The sequence below is a fragment of the Mustela nivalis genome (genome assembly GCF_964662115.1).
Source record: "Mustela nivalis genome assembly, chromosome: 9".
NCBI classification, from domain to species: domain Eukaryota; kingdom Metazoa; phylum Chordata; class Mammalia; order Carnivora; family Mustelidae; genus Mustela; species Mustela nivalis.
In genome coordinates this window covers 65,958,597-65,975,970 of record NC_139028.1, presented here as the reverse complement: position 1 = coordinate 65,975,970, position 17,374 = coordinate 65,958,597, and the positions used below count along the sequence as shown (strand labels likewise).

At 38.3% G+C, this 17,374-nt stretch overlaps 2 protein-coding genes across 2 annotated transcripts; both read right to left on the bottom strand.

Moving 5' to 3' along the window:
• Nucleotides 1–1,292: 1,292 nt before the first annotated feature.
• OR51T1 (olfactory receptor family 51 subfamily T member 1) lies at nt 1,293–2,288 on the bottom strand (the record flags this gene model as incomplete). Its single annotated transcript, XM_082682341.1, has 1 exon — nt 1,293–2,288. The coding sequence occupies exon 1, from the start codon at nt 2,268–2,270 to the stop codon at nt 1,293–1,295; it is 978 nt and encodes a 325-aa protein (XP_082538467.1). The 5' UTR covers nt 2,271–2,288.
• An 8,414-nt stretch (nt 2,289–10,702) lies between these two features.
• Nucleotides 10,703–12,403, bottom strand: LOC309840293 (olfactory receptor 51H1-like; the record flags this gene model as incomplete). The annotated part of the gene is made up of 2 exons (XM_082682370.1): nt 10,703–11,671; nt 12,320–12,403. 2 exons carry the CDS (start codon nt 12,401–12,403, stop codon nt 10,703–10,705), a joined length of 1,053 nt encoding a protein of 350 aa, XP_082538496.1.
• Nucleotides 12,404–17,374: the final 4,971 nt, after the last annotated feature.

Genomic DNA, 17,374 nt, shown 5'->3' with positions numbered 1-17,374 from the left:
GTCACTGTGCAATTCTACAATGACAAGTACACCAAAAGGTTGAGAAGCCCAATAGCTAGGTAAAAAATTAACTACCCAAGAAACAACGGCAAATAGAAAAAAAAAAAAAAAAAAAAAAGTGCTGTCCTGAGGCAAAGGTGACACAAACGAGGGACTGTAGAATCAGAATCAGAACTAGGCATACAATTAGACTAACTAGGCAATAGGAAAAATAACGAAAGGCAATATGTGACTTTTTAGCTATTGGACTCACTGGACATATAACAAGTAGCAATTCGTTCTGTGACAGTTTGATGTTTGCTAAGGAGAAAAAGAGTTCAAGAAAGGATAGAGGTTCAGGGGATGCATCTGCCAGGAGATGGGCTCCCTGGAGGTGACTTCAGGAACTGAAACTAGTGTGCAAGAATTTCCTAGAGTTTTAAATTACAAATTGCAATGTGCCTGTCTTTGCACACACATAACTCTTTCATTTACCAGCTTAAGAAAAAAAAAAAATCTGGGATGTCCCCTGGAAATTTAACCAGAAATAAATAAATAAATAAATAAATAAATAAACAAAATTTTTTTGTCTTCTGAATGTAGACATACACCTATAAAATGACTATTAAAAAACTATAAATGACTATAAAACTGTAGCCGTTTATTTTTGGTCTAAGAATTACCATTTTATCACTTATTTGTGGAGCATAACAAATAGCATGGAGGACATGGGGAGTTAGAGAGGAGAAGGGAGTTGGGGGAAATTGGAAGGGGAGGTGAACCATGAGAGACTATGGACTCTGAAAAACAATCTGAGGGTTTTGAAGGGGTGGGGGGTGGGTGGTTGGGGTACTAGGTGGTGGGTATTATAAAGGGCACGAATTGCATGGAGCACTGTGTGTGGTGAAAAATAATGAATACTGTTATGCTGAAAATAAAAAATAAATTAAAAAAAAAAAAAGAGTTGCCTAAAAAAAAAAAAAAAAAAAGAAGATAATTAAATTATTCAACTAGAATAAAATGATCTTACCATGTTTTTAAGGTGCACAGGAGTTCCATGTAATTGTTTTAAATGTTTGAGGGGCACACACAATTAATTTGGTTTTGAACTGTAGTGTTTTTGTTAGTTTAGCTTTTGTTTTTATTTTTGTTTTTGTTTTTGTTTTTAACTCTTCAATAAGTTTAGGGGAAATGTATTCTCCTCTTTCTGCTCCAATGATTTAATCGAAACTACCTTAGTAACCAAAATGCCTGAGGATGGCACAGACCCAAATCCCTTTCCTGCTTAAATATAATTTATCTCCCCTTCAATCTCACCGTCCTCTAAGACCCCTCACTCTAGGGCCCCATGAGCCCTTAAACTGGAGCAGCTGGAGGATAGCCTGGCGGATCGTCTTGGTCTTCAAGCTATAAATGATAGGGTTCAGTACAGGTGGTAAGAGCAAGTAAACATTGGCAAGAATGCTACAGACCACTCTTGGGGTGGAGCTGAGAAGGCGGTGTGTAAAGGACAGGCTGATCATTGGCACATAGAAAACAGTGACAGCACAGATGTGACAGACACAAGTGCTGAGAGCTTTTTGTTGCTTCTTAGGGGCCACAATGCTCAAGACGGTTCGAAGAATCAGAATGTAGGAAAAAAGAATGAATAGTAAGTCAGTGCCAGTCAGATAGAGCTGCAGAAACATGCCCCAAAAATTGCTGATCCAGGGGTTGGAATATGTGTACTTGATCATAGCTGGGTGGTAGCAGAATGGGTGGGAAAGCTCTTTGCCTGCATGGAAAGATACGTTCTTCAAGGCTAGAACCATGGGAAAGGTGAAAACAACTTTCCGCAGGCAGATGACCAGTCCAATCAGCAAGATTATCATGTCTGTGAAGACAATGGCATACTTCAGTGGGTTACAGATAGCCATAAAGCGGTCAAAGGCCATGGCTACCAGCACTGAGGACTCCAGGATGGAGAAGCTGTGCACAAAGAACATTTGAATGAGGCAAGCTTTCAAGCTAATCTCCCGAGTATGAAACCAGAGAACCCCAAGCACAGTGGGAAGAGTTGAGATGGTCAGACAGAGATCAACGGTTGACAGCATGGAGAGGAAATAGTACATAGGCTTGTGGAGACTCTTCTCAATGATGATGACCAACAGAATCATGCTATTTCCCAAGAGGGCAATGATGTAGAGACAGTAGACAGGGATGGAGATCCAGACGTGAGCAAGTTCCAGCCCAGGAAATGCAGTGAGTAGGAAGTCTGGGAAAGATGATGTAGTGTTATTGAAAATTACCATGGTAGATTGAGAACACACCCTGAAAAGAGAGACAACAAGGATAGTGTTTGTCATATTGATCCTTTTTTCAAACTCTCTTTTATAAACTCTTTCCCGTTGTTTTTCTATATTGAAAGCCTCTAGTCCAGTTATGTACCTATCACATAATTCCACAGTATCTTGAAATTTTTCTTGTCAGAACCAGGTTCCATTTTTCTTCTTTTACCCTCTCCCAACTATAAGCATCAATCTGTTTAGGCTCATCCCAACCCTACTGCCCAGACTAGTACTGAGGCTTGAGGTAGGAAATGTATATAGGCTTATGTCATATACATGCACACACACTAACAAAACAACAACAACCACAATTAATGATTATGTCTTTGCAAACTGATGGATCTTTGACTTAAGTCTCCAAGCTGTATAAACTGCTTAAGGAAAAATGGACAAGCACAAAAGACCCACTGGGCCTGTGTGATAGCATACTCCATAATGTCCTTGTTGGAAGCTGGTACGAGATATTGTATCCAGAAGTATCCTTGTACTTCTACCATCAATCACACCCTCCTAGCAGACTCTATTATAAGTCTCCTTTTGGTATCAGGGTTTCTTTGTTCCTTTTCCTATAGTGGAATGGTCTCTATAATTTTTCCCTTCCCCACTCCACATGTGTATGGGACTTGAATTTATTTTGTGTTCTAATTCTGTTTCTCTGTGTACTTTTCCAGGTCTACTGAAATAACTAGTACTAGATGTCCTTTTCTTCATCTTACATCTTGGGATACTTGTTTCTACTCCTTTCCATGGATATTTAAAATTAGCCTATGGCTTTGGACCAACTCACTGAGTAGATTGCTCTAATGAATTCTGTGAAAAATTCCAAACAGTATTCTGGAATACATGATTCAGGCATCCTAATCTAGGTAAAGTAGGTAAGTGTAGATTAAACACCCATATGAAATTTATGGGAAACACTCTGCAAAAAGTGATGAATGACTTTCACAAAAAAAGAAAAAAAATGATGAATGACTTTCTAAAAAACCTGGGTAGGATGGAAGTTGGGACTAATAACTAAAAGGGAATCACTCAAGGACATGGAAGTCTGAGGTGACATCACAAATTGGAATATCAAGTAGTTCACTGAGTAAGAAAGTACATAGAATGGCAGCTGCATAGAAAAGAGAGATGGGGGTTTCCTGGGTGGCTCAGTCAGTTAAGCGTCTGCCTTCAGCTCAGGTCATGATTCTAGGTTCCTGGTATTGAGCCCCACATGGGGCTCCCTGCTCAGTAGGAAGCCTACTTCTCCCTCTCCCACTTCCCTTGTTTGTGTTCCCTCTCTCACTGTGTCTTTCTATATCTTTTCTTTTTTTAAAAAAGATTTTATATATTTATTTGACAGAGAAAGACACAGTGAGAGAGAGAACACAAACAAGGGAAGTGAGAGAGGGAGAAGTAGGCTTCCCACTGAGCAGGGAGCCCCATGTGGGGCTCAATGCCAGGAACCTAGAATCATAACAAATATCATGGAGGACAAGGGATGTTAGAGAGGAGAAGGGGGTTGGGGTAAATTGGAAGGGGAGGTGAATCATGAGAGACTATGGACTCTGAAAAACAATCTGAGGGGTTTGAAGTGGCGGGGGGGTGGGAGGTTGGGGTACTAGGTGGTGGGCATTATAGAGGGCATGGATTGCATGGAGCACTGGGTGTGGTGAAAAAATAATGAATACTGTTTTTCTGAAAATAAATAAATAGAAAAATTTAAAAAATATATCATATGATCTCCCTGATATGAGGAAGTTGTGATGCAACATGGGGGCTTAAGTGGGTAGAAGAAGAATCAATGAAACAAGATGGAATTGGGAGGGAGACAAACCATAAGTGACTCTTAATCTCACAAAACAAACTGAGGGTTGCTGGGGCGAGGGGGGTTGGGAGAAGGGGGTGGGATTATGGACATTGGGGAGGGTATGTGCTTTGGTGAGTGCTGTGAATTGTGTAAACCTGGTGATTCACAGACCTGTACCCCTGGGGATAAAAATATATGTTTAGGGGCGCCTGGGTGGCTCAGTGGGTTAAGCTGCTGCCTTCGGCTCAGGTCATGATCTCAGCGTCCTGGGATCGAGCCCCGCATCGGGCTCTCTGCTCCACAGGGAGCCTGCTTCCCTTTCTCTCTCTCTGCCTGCCTCTCTGCCTACTTGTGATCTCTGTCTGTCAAATAAATAAAATCTTTAAAATATATATATATATATATGTTTATAAAAAAATAAAAAATTAAAAAAAAATTTAAAAAAATATATGTTTATAAAAAATAAAAATAAAAAATAAATTAAAAAAAAAGAAAAGAGAGACGGTGTTATAAAGGAGGCAGAATCTGGAATGTGTGTTTAAGAGGACCGTTGCAATTCTATTTAGGACTTGTTCACTGAGTGCTGATGTCATCACCACTATTTTAAAGTTTGTATGTAGGGCATTTAATCATTAATGAAGAACTAGCAAGGAATGATATACTCAGTCCATGTGTTGTGTGGATATGGTCAGCCATAAGTATTTTTATTTCTCCGTATGTAGGTTTTCTGTCTTGTATCTGAGTAGATGCAAGGAATTTGCTAGCACCAGGCATTGTCAGTTGCTTTATAAACAAATATAAGGGGCTGTTGGTTATTTTCTTTCCCTCCTCCATTCTACTGAAGGTAGTGATAGAAAAGACCACTTGTTACTCCAAAGGGGAGGGGGGAAGACTAATTGCTTTTTCTGCTATAATATTTAATATTATTATATTATACATAGTTGAAAAAAATACTAAGAATCAGGAAAACTAATGTCAAATGAGATACAGATTACAAACATGCTGAGTTATATCAGTCATTTAGACTCTAAATGATTTTTAAAAATTTTTTACATTTATTTAAAGATTTTATTTATTTATTTGTCAGAGAGAGAGAGAGAGCAAGCAGCAGGAGCAGGTAGAGGCTTCTTGCTGAGCAGGGAGCTCGATGTGGGGCTCTATCCCAGGACCCTAGGATCATGACTTGAGCCGAAGGCAGATGCTTAACCAACTGAACCACCCAGGCGTCGCTCTAAATGATTATTTTAATGTCAGTTTCTACTCAAATAGGGAAACAAAAGTGCATAAAATGCAGTTTCTGCGTTCAAAACTCCCTCAACTCAGTGGAATGAATACTGTGAAAAGCCAACGCAAAATATTAATGAAGGGCTATCACCACATGGGGACACCAGAGAAGACTAGCCAGACAGGAAAACAGAAGGCTGTTGAGATTTTTGTTTCTGACTCCTAGGCTCCCTTCAGTCTTCACATCACCTCAGAAGACTTATAAGCACATCTTCTGTCCTTAAGTTGGTTGATCTGAAATATTTAAGAATTTCTAATAAAGTATTTGCAAACATTAATGAGAGGTAAATTGAATTTAACATTGAATGCTTTCAATCATTCACCTTATAAGCCACTATTAAACATTAAAAAAAGGAGTGAATCCCCTCTGTGATAACTACTCAAGAATCTCTCTGCAACACCAAATCACTCAAACTATTGACTGTCCTTCAATAGTACTCTACATATTTTTTTTAATAGTACTAAAATTCTATTGCTTGATCACATTTCTTTCTCCATTTAGAATGCTGGCTCTCTGGGAATATAAAACATATGTATTCATCTTTGTATTTTCTCTAGAGATAAACAGTGATTGGTACATGATAAAAACTTTGTCAGTTTATAAAGCAACTGACAATGCCTGGTGCTAGCAAATTCCTTGCATCTACTCAGATACAAGACAGAAAACCTACATACTGAGAAATAAAAATACTTATGGCTGACCATATCCACACAACACATGGACTAAGATATGGATAAAGACTAGATGAGAGAAATACATATTGAGCCTGGAAGTTTTGTGGGAATGATGAGCCAGAGGGAAATCATTTCCCTAGCCACTAGGGAAACTAAGGAGAGTAATATCCTCTCACTGACTGGAAGAAGGAGAGTAGGTTAAGAGAAAAGGAGATAAATTAAGATCCTCTGTATATGTCAACACTTACCAGCCATCTTATATATAATTTTATATCACCCCAAGAAAAATGGAGATAGGTGTTTTTAAAGAAAGGAAAGTGGCCTAGCAAGATAAAACAGTATATTAAAGGTAAAATAGATACAGATTCAAAATGCAAAACCAGATTTACTAACTCTAAGGTCTATTATTTATCATTAAACCATAAACTGTTTAGATAAGCTAAGTTTATGAGAGAAGTTTAGCAGTTGGACAGTGTGAATTCTGTCTTTTAAAATATAAGAATTCTGTCTTTTAAAATATAATCTGTTGTACATATATGTATATAGTCATATATATGTCTATATGATCTAGAAAAGCAATAGAGATGAGCAATCAATAAAAGAAAACAATGTCCTCATGGTTTATTTAAAGAAGACTATTTGGGGCATCCATGTATGTTTAGAAATATGTGACTGTTTATATGTTTATATTGTGTATATCTCTATATATCGGTGTATGTAAAGAGGAGTTTTGGAATGGAAGAGTGATCAAGAGATAAGGTGACCATAAAGCAGATACCAGTTATCTCTTGTTCTTTGAATTTCATCTCATAAAGGACAAAAAGATGATACTGAGGATGTGAGGGGGTAAAAGGAGAAGAGACAATGACTAATTTTGCTGCTGGAGAACATGTTTCCTATGGATAGATATGTGGACAGGAGAAGGAGCAGAGGGCCTCCTCTCTGGTTTGGTGAGCTTGTATGTTCCAGAACCAGTTGTAAGATAAAGCTCAGTGCCTCAGTTCATCAGGGTTTTTCTGCACTGCCTACTAACCAGAAGAAAAGGCTAGTGCTTTTTATTTTCACTTCTCCAACTGATTGGCCAGAAAGTAATGTCTACCAATTCATATACAAAAGCTTAGATTAAATGACTTGGATAAGATCCATCCAACTCAATCATTTAGTGATTGACAGGTCAACATCCCTGCTTTCTGGCACCAATAATGATAAAAACCAATCCATGTTGTCTACCAATCCCAAACTTCCTGGTAATTTCTCAACACTGAAATCTATTCTCCTCACAATCTGGAACCTGCCCTGACAGCTTGAGTCTGTATTAACCAGAAACTTTACTTCTGCTTCTCCGCACAACTTCATGCTTGGACCTTTCATTTAATTCTTAATATTGAGGTATGGCTGATACTAGTAATTTATATAAGCAGATTTAATCTTCTTTATCTGCCTGGAAGGTGAGTTCCTCAAAAGTTTGGGCATTCTTGTTTTTTTTCTCAATGCTAGCTACTAAAGTAGGATCTAGAATAACAAAAAGCTTCAATTAGTAAGGTTAACTGACGCCTGAACAATCTTGTCCACCAGAAGAGAGTTCTGGTCATATCTCCTTTTCTCTTTATCCTTCTGTTTCCTCCTGTCCTCTGTCTCTTATCTCAGTTTTATCGAGGCTCCATCACACCCCTCCATTTCTTTACCCGAGCTGAAATATAGCTGCCATCATTTATTGTTCTTCTCATTTCCCTCTTTTTCCTAGGATTTCTCACTCTGTAATCACTTTGCCTCCCATCCCTTTCCATTTACGCACTCTTCTTACCTGTTCACATTAGGAGGAAACACGACCAACTTCTCTTCAGTCCCATCACCTAGCAAGGACTAAACCAGCTCCCAAGAGTGGAGGCTTTATAGGAAAATTAGTGGAGTCATCAAGCAGCAGGGGCTGTCTTTATTGGTGAGTATACTGGGTAGAACAAGAATTATGGTACCCATAAGAATATGTTCCTCTATAATAGCTCAGATACCTCTCCCTGACAGCTTCAAACCCTGCTCCCAGGCCTAAGCAAGCTCCATTTTTCAGGAGCTGTAAGCATAGTGATGGCCCTGGGGGCTGACAGTAATGGGTATCTTCTAAAACTACAACCATTCCTCTTTACCCTGCCTTAGGCTACAGAGTTTCAGCCAGGGAGGCTCCCTGAATGTCAGAGCAAGATCCCAAGAGTGCAGATAAGTTCACCCTCTGTTCTCTGCTCCAAGATGTACTCTTTCCAACAGGCCTCATTGTACCCTGGCCATTCCCATGTCTCTCCTCTTACCCAGTAGCCCCTCCTAAGTAGCCAACCTAGTCACTGAGTCACATTCGCAGCCCACCTACCCTTTTAAGCATAATTAAGCTAGCACTTGATGAAGTCACAATATATGCTAAAAAGTGCACTCTACCCTTCAAGTGCGTTGTTGTTTTTCTTCATTACCAAGTTTATAGGTTAAGTATTCTCCATTGTTTCACAAATGAGGAAATGGAAACTCAGAGAGCTTCTGAATATTACCCAACTAAAAGTTAGCAAGTTAGAGTTGGCATTCAAGTCCTTGTCTAGCTTACTCTTAAGCCCTTACTCTATGCTATACTGCCTCCTCTAGTCAACTGCTTCCAATCTATCTTCAAAAAATGTAGTTGTAATACATGGTCCTCAATCTATCCATTCTACAGATTGCTTGCTTCCCAGCTGCATGTCTACATCTGGTTTAAGCCTTATTCTGACCAGAATTCACCTCTGCATAGTAGGCTGTGAATTAAAATTCTGACCATATATAATAATCCCTGAATTTTTAATCCTCCTTGAAACATTTTCTGGTCCATACTCATACTTTATTGGGCACACTCGTGAAGATATTTATCCCAACAAGTATCTGGAGAGATTAATTAATTCCATAAAGTTACATAGTAAGTAATGTTCATATTTATATGTAAATACTACCCCTTTCCACTGGTTCCCACTGGCAAAAATTAATGATGCTGGTAAATTTAAATGAGACTTACTAATATTAAATGAAACAAAGAAGTTTGGAAGCATGAAATCAATCTTGATAAAGTACAGTTTTCACTCATTCATGAATTCAAAAAAAATTATATATTGAACATCCATTATAAGTTCTGAACTACATTAAGTACTTGGGAAAGACTAAAATAAAGTTAAAAGGATTCCTGTTCTTCAAGTATACAGACTAGCAGGGGAGATATACTATTGGTAAATTAGGGTACCGTATGAGAAACTGCAACATAAGTAAGAAAGGCATGTCAGTAAAGCTTTCTGGGCAAAAATGAAGTTGAAATTAAAATCTAACATATATATAGGAGTTCCTATTCCAGCTCATTAAGTTCACTATGCTCTCATAATTTACCCGGCGTTTTATTTTTATTCTTTTTCTCTCTTGCTTCCAGCCTATTGCACATATACACTTTATTTTTATTAAATAAACACTCAAATAACATATAAATAAACACAAAAGGCAAAAGAACAGAAATGGACTATGTTCAGCATTGAATCCCAGAATGACTATAATGGAGCAAAAACAATCCGTGGATTTTTCTTGGAAAAAAAATGTTAATGGCCTACAATGGAATAGTGCTGAGTAGTAAAAAGGAATAAACTACCAGTACATACCATAAAATGAATGAATCTCACATGCATTATACTAAGAAGACAGACATGGGAGACTACGTACTGCAGGGTCCATGACACTCAAAAAAGAGAATTACAGACATGGAGAACAAGTGAGTGCTTGCCAGGGACTGGGTATGGATACAAAGGGGTAACAAGAAGGAATTTTGATGTAGTTTTTCTATATTTTGATGTCACTCATTGTTACCTGGTTTTATGCATTTGTCAAAAGTTGATTAGAGCTATATACCAGAAACAGTGAATTTTATTGTATATAAATGTTGATAAGCTGTGGGGCTCCTAGCTGGCTCAGTTGCAAGCACGTGTGACTCTTGATCTTGGGGTCATGAGTTTAAGCCCACAAGGAAGTAGAGAAAACTTAAAGAAATAAAACTTTAAAAAATGTTGATAAACTGTTATATACCATTTTAAGGAGAATTCATATCTATCAAACTACCTAAGATAAATTATTGTTTTCATCAAAACCATTATGCAAAGGTATATTATAACCCATTAGATTTATACTATTTAATACAGTATCTTCTAGCTACATGTGAATATTTAAATTTATATTTTAATTAATTAAAATAAAGTAAAATTTAAATGTTCAGTTCCTTGGTTGTACTATCAAAGTTTAAAGTGTTCAATAGGGACGCCTGGGTGGCTCAGTTGGTTAAGCAGCTGCCTTCCGCTCAGGTCATGATCCCAGCATCCTGGGATCGAGTCCCACATCGGGCTCCTTGCTTGGCAGGGAGTCTGCTTCTCCCTCTGCCTCTGCCTGCCATTCTGTCTGCCTGTGTTCATGCTCTCTCTCTGACAAATAAATAAAAAAATAAAATAAAATAAAAAATAAAGTGTTCAATAGTTATGTGTGGCTAGTGGTTACCACATTAAACAACAGTGATTTAGAATATTTCCTTCACTGCAGGAAACTCTATTGGACAGTGCTACATTTGATACTCTTCCCTGTCTTGATTGCATCCACACGGAACTCATAGATGCCATTAAGGACCAATCCTGTCCCCACAGAACACCCGGACAATCCGCTGCCGGATCTGCTTGGTCCTAACACTGTATACAACAGGATTGAGCACGGGAGGGAGCAGCAGATAGACATTGGCCATGAGAGTGTGCACTATTGGTGACAAATGCTTTCCAAAGCGGTGAATCAGAGTCATGCCAATGAGAGGCACGTAGAAGAGCAATACTGCACAGATATGAGAGAAGCAGGTGTTGAGAGCCTTGAGTCTCTCTTCTCGGGAAGCAATGCCCAGTACTGCCTGGAGAATTAGAAAGTAAGAAATCAAAAGGATCAAGGCATCTAGTACAATGATGAAGATCACAGCCAGCAGGCCATAGATGCTATTGACACGGGTGTCAGCGCAGGCAAGCCTCATGGCATCCTGGTGGAGGCAGTATGCATGGGAAAGGATATTGGAGTGGCAGAAAGGTAGCCTTTTGATGAGAAAAGGCACAGGGAGCACTGCACCCACACTTCGTAGCAGGACTATTGCTCCAATCTTGCTGATGACTCCATGAGTGAGAATGGTAGCATAGTGCAAAGGGAAGCGGATAGCCACAAAGCGATCAAAGGCCATGGCAACCAGAACACCTGATTCAACTCCCCCAAAGGTATGGATAAAGAACATCTGAGTGACACAGGCATCAAGAGTTATTGAACGCCAGTTGAACCAGTGAACACTAATCATGGTGGGCATGGAAGATAGTGAAAGGCTGAGGTCAGTGGCAGCTAGCATAGCTAGAAAATAATACATAGGTTCATGGAGACTTCGCTCAACATTGATGACAACAAGGATGATGACGTTACCTAAGAACGTGGTACTGTAAAGAAGGCAGAGGGGCAAGGCCATCCAGAAGTCTTTCTCTGGCATTCCCGGAATGCCAGTCAAAGTGAAGGTCTGGTGGTTATCAGTAGTTTGGTTGAACGGTGACATAGTGGAATGAAAGTCCGACTGGGAAGAAAGAGAATAATTTGTTAAGTCAAACAGCTGCAGTTAGAATCAGTGGCAATATGTTTTGAGACAGTAGCCATAAGAAGGAGTGACTTCAATATTATTTTAATACCTTTATGTTCACAATCTGATACAAAAACTTACTGTTCTACCCCATTAGGCAATAAATCAGTGATCATCATGTGCTAAAATATACTTTTCTTTTTTGAAAAGAAAAAAGAAAAAAGAGGAAAAAAAAAGAGGAAAAGAAAAAACAGTATAAAAGAAAAAAAGTTCAATCAACACCAACACCCAGACGTTTCATCCAGAAACATTAAAGAGTTAGCTGACTTGCTCCTTGCTAAGGAAGAATTTATATTATACATTTATGTGGGTAATTAACACTGATGCCAATAACCAGAAAGGAAATGTTGGCAGCACAAATGTGACCAAGGGCTTTTCATAAACACAGATAGGCAGATGTGTATATGTGTCTGTATCTTGACTGTGATCTTAAATTGTGGTGATATAGACATTATGCTCAGTAGGACTCAGTTTTTCCACCTGCAGGATGTGGGACAGAGGAAGAAAAATACTCTTTAAGGACTATAAAGTTCTAACCTTTTGCATTCCTGGGAATGTGTAGGTACTAAAATGACCTGAACTTACAGCAGGTGGTTTCCCTGTCCCTTCATAGAGACTTCTCCTTCTCTGCATTCCATACTGCTGTGAGGCTGTTCTAGTAAACTCCATCTTGAGTCAATAGAATCTGCATTTCCTACTCTGAGTAAAGCCTAGATAGACCTGTGGGCCATTCTAGATATTAACACCTAACACTTGCAGTGACAAAGATCAATATTAAAATCTTGGTGCCACACAGATCTCTTCCATTTCAATTATTTGCTATTATCTTCAAGAAGATATATCCAAATGTGCATCTGAGCTAATCACTTTTTGGGCCTTTCTAGCCACAATTGATAAGGGGTTGGATTAAAGGAAAGGAAAAGGACTATCATGGCCCTTAACATTGTTTGAGTTATGACTCTTAGGAGAATCTGATAGTCACCCAAATAAGAATGTTCACACACACACACACACACACACACACACACACACACACAGTTCTGCATAAAAATTAAGTGAATTTGTATATTATTGAAAAGCATCTCAGGACCCATGTTAGAGAAAATGGAATAGGAGCCTGGGTCACAACAAGGAGAAAAGTCACTGGACAAAACGCAAGGGGCAGAGAGCTCTGGATGCTTGGGCATGAATAGAGAGAGACCAGGCAGAGTTACTCCAAGTTTCATGTAAGTCAGTGGTATAGTTCTACACTGTCCAATATTGTAGCCACTAGATATCTGTGCCTATTTACATTTAAATTAAATTAAATTAACATCAGTACCTTAGTTGCACTAGCCAGTTTTCAGGTGTTCAGTAACTTCATATGGTTAATGACTCTTGAATTGTGTAGTACAAATATGGAAAGTTTCCATCATTGTAGAAAGTTCTACTGAAATTTGAAAAATTGGTCCTGCAGACTACAGATTTAAAGAATACCAACATTCTAGGTGACCTCTTGACAAATCTTAGATCCAATTGGATTTGTGGGCCTCTTACCTATATACTGTATAACATGTGTCCCTTACATACTTTCTCTGTCTTTGCCTCTTTTCTGGAAACTTGAAGAAGAAAATAGCTTTAAAATTAAAGAATTTGGAAATGGATCACCTAGGTTTAAATCCTGACTTTGTGACCTTGAACAAATTACTTAATAATCTCTGCTTTATTCCTCACCTCTTTAAAATTAAAATGAAAATAATAGTATCTACCATGGGATAGTTAAAGATCACTGAGAAGTTCAATAGGGCATTTAGATGAGCACCAGGCAGAGAATCAACACTCAATAAAGGGTAGCTGTAATCAGTGTTCATCTGCTATCTATAAATTTTGTAATGTTTGGTTAACTGAGAAAACTATCCCTCAAGATGATTATAAGCCATGGAATCTATTAATATGCTGATAAGTTTATCTACCTACCCATATATTAGTTATATATTTTGATCAAATTCTATATTACCTAAATCTCTCTATTCCTCAGCCAGTTTAGCCCAACACTGAAAATCTGTGGCTTGCAGATAGTGACTGTTGCAGTGCTCAAGATGGGAAATTCTATGGATCTGTGCTCAGGGATTCTGCACTTAACTGTGAATGCTTACTGTAAAGGATATATTGGAAGCAGGTGCTGGATAAACCAGAGATGAAAGAGTGATATGCTAGTAGGAGTCATGAGTAGTGACTATCAGTAAGAGGAAGAAAATAATAAAGATAATTGATTCTGAAGCACCAGAACCCCCAAACCAACACCATACTGACCATCTGAGGAGGTCAATCCCAAAGACCAGCACAGCCCTTCCAGAATTCAAGAGGAGGATTACAAACTGGGCTCTTTTATTTGTTCTTTTTCTTTTCTTTTCTTTTTTAACTAGAGAACAGGGGATGGAGAGGGAGAGTCAGAGGGAGAGAGAGAATCTTAAACAGGTTCCACACCCAGAGGGGAACCCCACATAAGGCTTGATCTCACAACCCTGAGATCAGGACCTCAGACCTTTAACCAACTGAACTACACAAGCACCCCCAAACTAGGCTCTTGATTCCTTAAGATCTAAAGAACTCAAAAAGAGCTTTTCAGGTTTAATTAATTTATTGATTAATGGCTTCATATTTGTTAAATGCCTATTATGTACTAGGCACACCATGGTAATCAAAGGACCAAAGGAGCAACTTCTTTCCTTATCAAAGAACATATGAAAAACAAGAGCAGAAACAGGAGTGAAATGTGTGCCCGGGGTTGAATAACAACATGTTTTACAAAAGGGTCAATATGTCCAGCTTGTATCCCCAGCTGGACTCAGCCTAACTCTGTCTCTGTCAATACCAGTGACAGACCAGGGACAGAATCAAACCTAAACTTTCCTCACAGCAAAAGGTCAGGAGCTTCTGCAGCTCATGAAGCATATGTGGGGCTAGAGGTGGAGAAGAAGATAGACAACAGAAGTCTTTCTTTTCTATCACTGTGGAACTACAGTTCAATGCTCTTTCCCACCCAGGCAGCCAAGTGGAAGAGCTATTCTCTAAAGGATAGGACTGGGCATAATATACTCCTTATTAAAGTGTCTGAGCTGCAGGCTGAAGCACAGTTCTGGCCCTTGGATTTGTCCTTTGCAGGAGCCATGCACTAGTCTTTCACTTGGGGAAGGAATATATTTGCTATTTGCCTTGAGCTAGGACTGAGGGAAGTACAAAAATTTGCAGGCTTCTGTTTCTCTAATTAGCCTTTGGTAGAATAACAAACTCACCAATGAATTTTTCATATGTACAGTTCAAATTGTTATTTCTCTTTTAATGAAAAAAATGTAAAGGAAATGGAAAAATAATTCTTCCTGAAAAAATTCTTTCTGCAAATGAGGATTCTAGGCTCTTTATAGATATATAGAAATCATGAGCAATCACTTTATATGATGATGTAGAGAATGCAAAAGATAATAGGCAGGCATTTTAAATGATCTTACTCCTTTAATAATAAAAAAATCTAATATTTATTAAATGCTTATTTATGTTCCAGCCTCTGTTTTTAGCTCCTTACATATACTATCTCTTCTAATGACTAAAAAAGAAATTCCTTATGAGAAAAGAACTGTTGCCAGTATGCATGAGTAAAACAAGAGTCAGAGAAGTTAATTAACTTGACTAAAATCCCCAAAATAAAACTTAAATCCAGGTGCTCCAAACATTATCCTATGAGGTTCTATTTAGTCCTATAGGAGATGATAAGCTTTTAGCCACAGGGACAACTTTTGTCGTCAAATTCAAAGCCCGGACCAAACAGTACACTGGGCTTAACAGACCTGACCTCCTCCATGCCCACCATTCTGTCCTAACCTCTAAATATTTCTCTGTGAAGATAAAGATAAAAATTATTTCTCCATAACTACAGTCCCCTCCATTCTGTGAAAGCATCCTCAGAGAAAGCACTACCTGGGCCTCAGTCTGTCTCCCAACTCACCCAAAGCCTAGTCTGGGAGATGAGAGTCGCTTTTGATGCTGGCCCCAAAGCAGTACAGCCAGAGATTTAAAACCAGCAACATCCTAATCCAGAATTCCCTCTGAAGTGATCCTCTAGAGGCAAAGAATCAGTACCTGGAGATGTCCCCAGGGCCAACAGCTATAATGACTAAGCCTTCTGGGCATTTTGCTCTTCTTTGTCTTGATCAGAGAGGACCTAGTTTTCCCTAATTCAAACCTGGGATGGCAACCATCCAAATACAGACTTCGCCTCAGTCCTTTGTGAAAGGTGGTACCTCACTAGCTATACCAAAATGCAAATATACGTTAGTGACTAATCTTTAACATTATCTCTAAAAGAGAGAGAGAGGAATAGAGGAAGGAAGGAACAAAGAAAAAAAAAAAAAAAAGAAAGCCATCAAGAAAGAAAAAAAAGATAAAATGTAAAAAAAAAAGTTCATTAATGAATACACATGCGTTCTAGTTGGGATTCTCTCCTTGCTTCCTCAGATTCCCAGTAAAGCCTTTCAGTGCTGTGGTCTGTAGTCTCTGTTTCCATGTACTTCCCATTCTATTTGCAGTTCACTCTAGTGAGAGTGTTTTCCCATACCACTGAAAGCATCTTTGCGGGCATCATCAACGGCCTGCTTATTGCTAAACCCAGAGAATATTCCTCACCCTACTCTCCTTTCAGCAGGATTCAGAACAGTGGAAAACTGACTCTATTAAGTTACTTTTATTACTGATTTTTTCTGGGGGGGTGACACCAGGTTTTCCTCCTGTTTTAATTTCCACTCTTTAGTATCCTTTACTTTGATGGCTTATCTTCCTCCTACATCACTAAATGTTACTGAGTCTCTAATTTGTTTTTTTGCCCTATACTTTAATCCCACTCTCACTGAATGATATTATCAAATCCTATTGATTTAATCTCTCTATGTATCGATTACCCTCAAAAGCATATCTTCAGGCCTGAATTCTGTCTTGAGCTCCAGAACAATTCCTACTTGATCATTCCATGTGGATATCAAATAGGAAACTTAAAATTTCCTTTTAAGGAAGGAAAAGGAAATACTTTTCTCTTAAGGAAAGTATTCAGCATAGTGAATACTGTAAAACAAAAACAAAACTTCTTTCCATGTGCTCATAGTTAATTTTAATAAATCACACTAACCATACCACAATCCACCCAGTTGCCCAAACAAAAATTCCAGATCTTTTCTTCCCTTCTTTATATTTAATCCCTTACCAAGGACTATTGAGTCCAAACCAAAATATATTTCACATACTTCAAATTCCCTTCATCTTCACTTCTATCATGCCAGCAAGGTTACCATGACCTCTTGTAGAATAGAGCAGTAGTTTCCTTATGATTTTTTTAAATTTGCTCTTTTATTTGTTTTACTTTGTTGTAGTATGATTTATAAATCATAGAATTGATCCATTTTAAGGATACAATTTGATGAGTTTTAGTAAATTTATATAATTGTGAAACTATTATCCCAAAACAGTCCTAAAACTTCCATTACATAAAATGACTCCTTGATGGTGGTTTGAGGTCAGCCCAGGGTCTGTCTCCAGCTCCAAGAAATCAGAGATATGCTCTCTATTTTTATAGTTTGCCTTTACTAGAAATTTCATATAAGTGGAATCATAAAC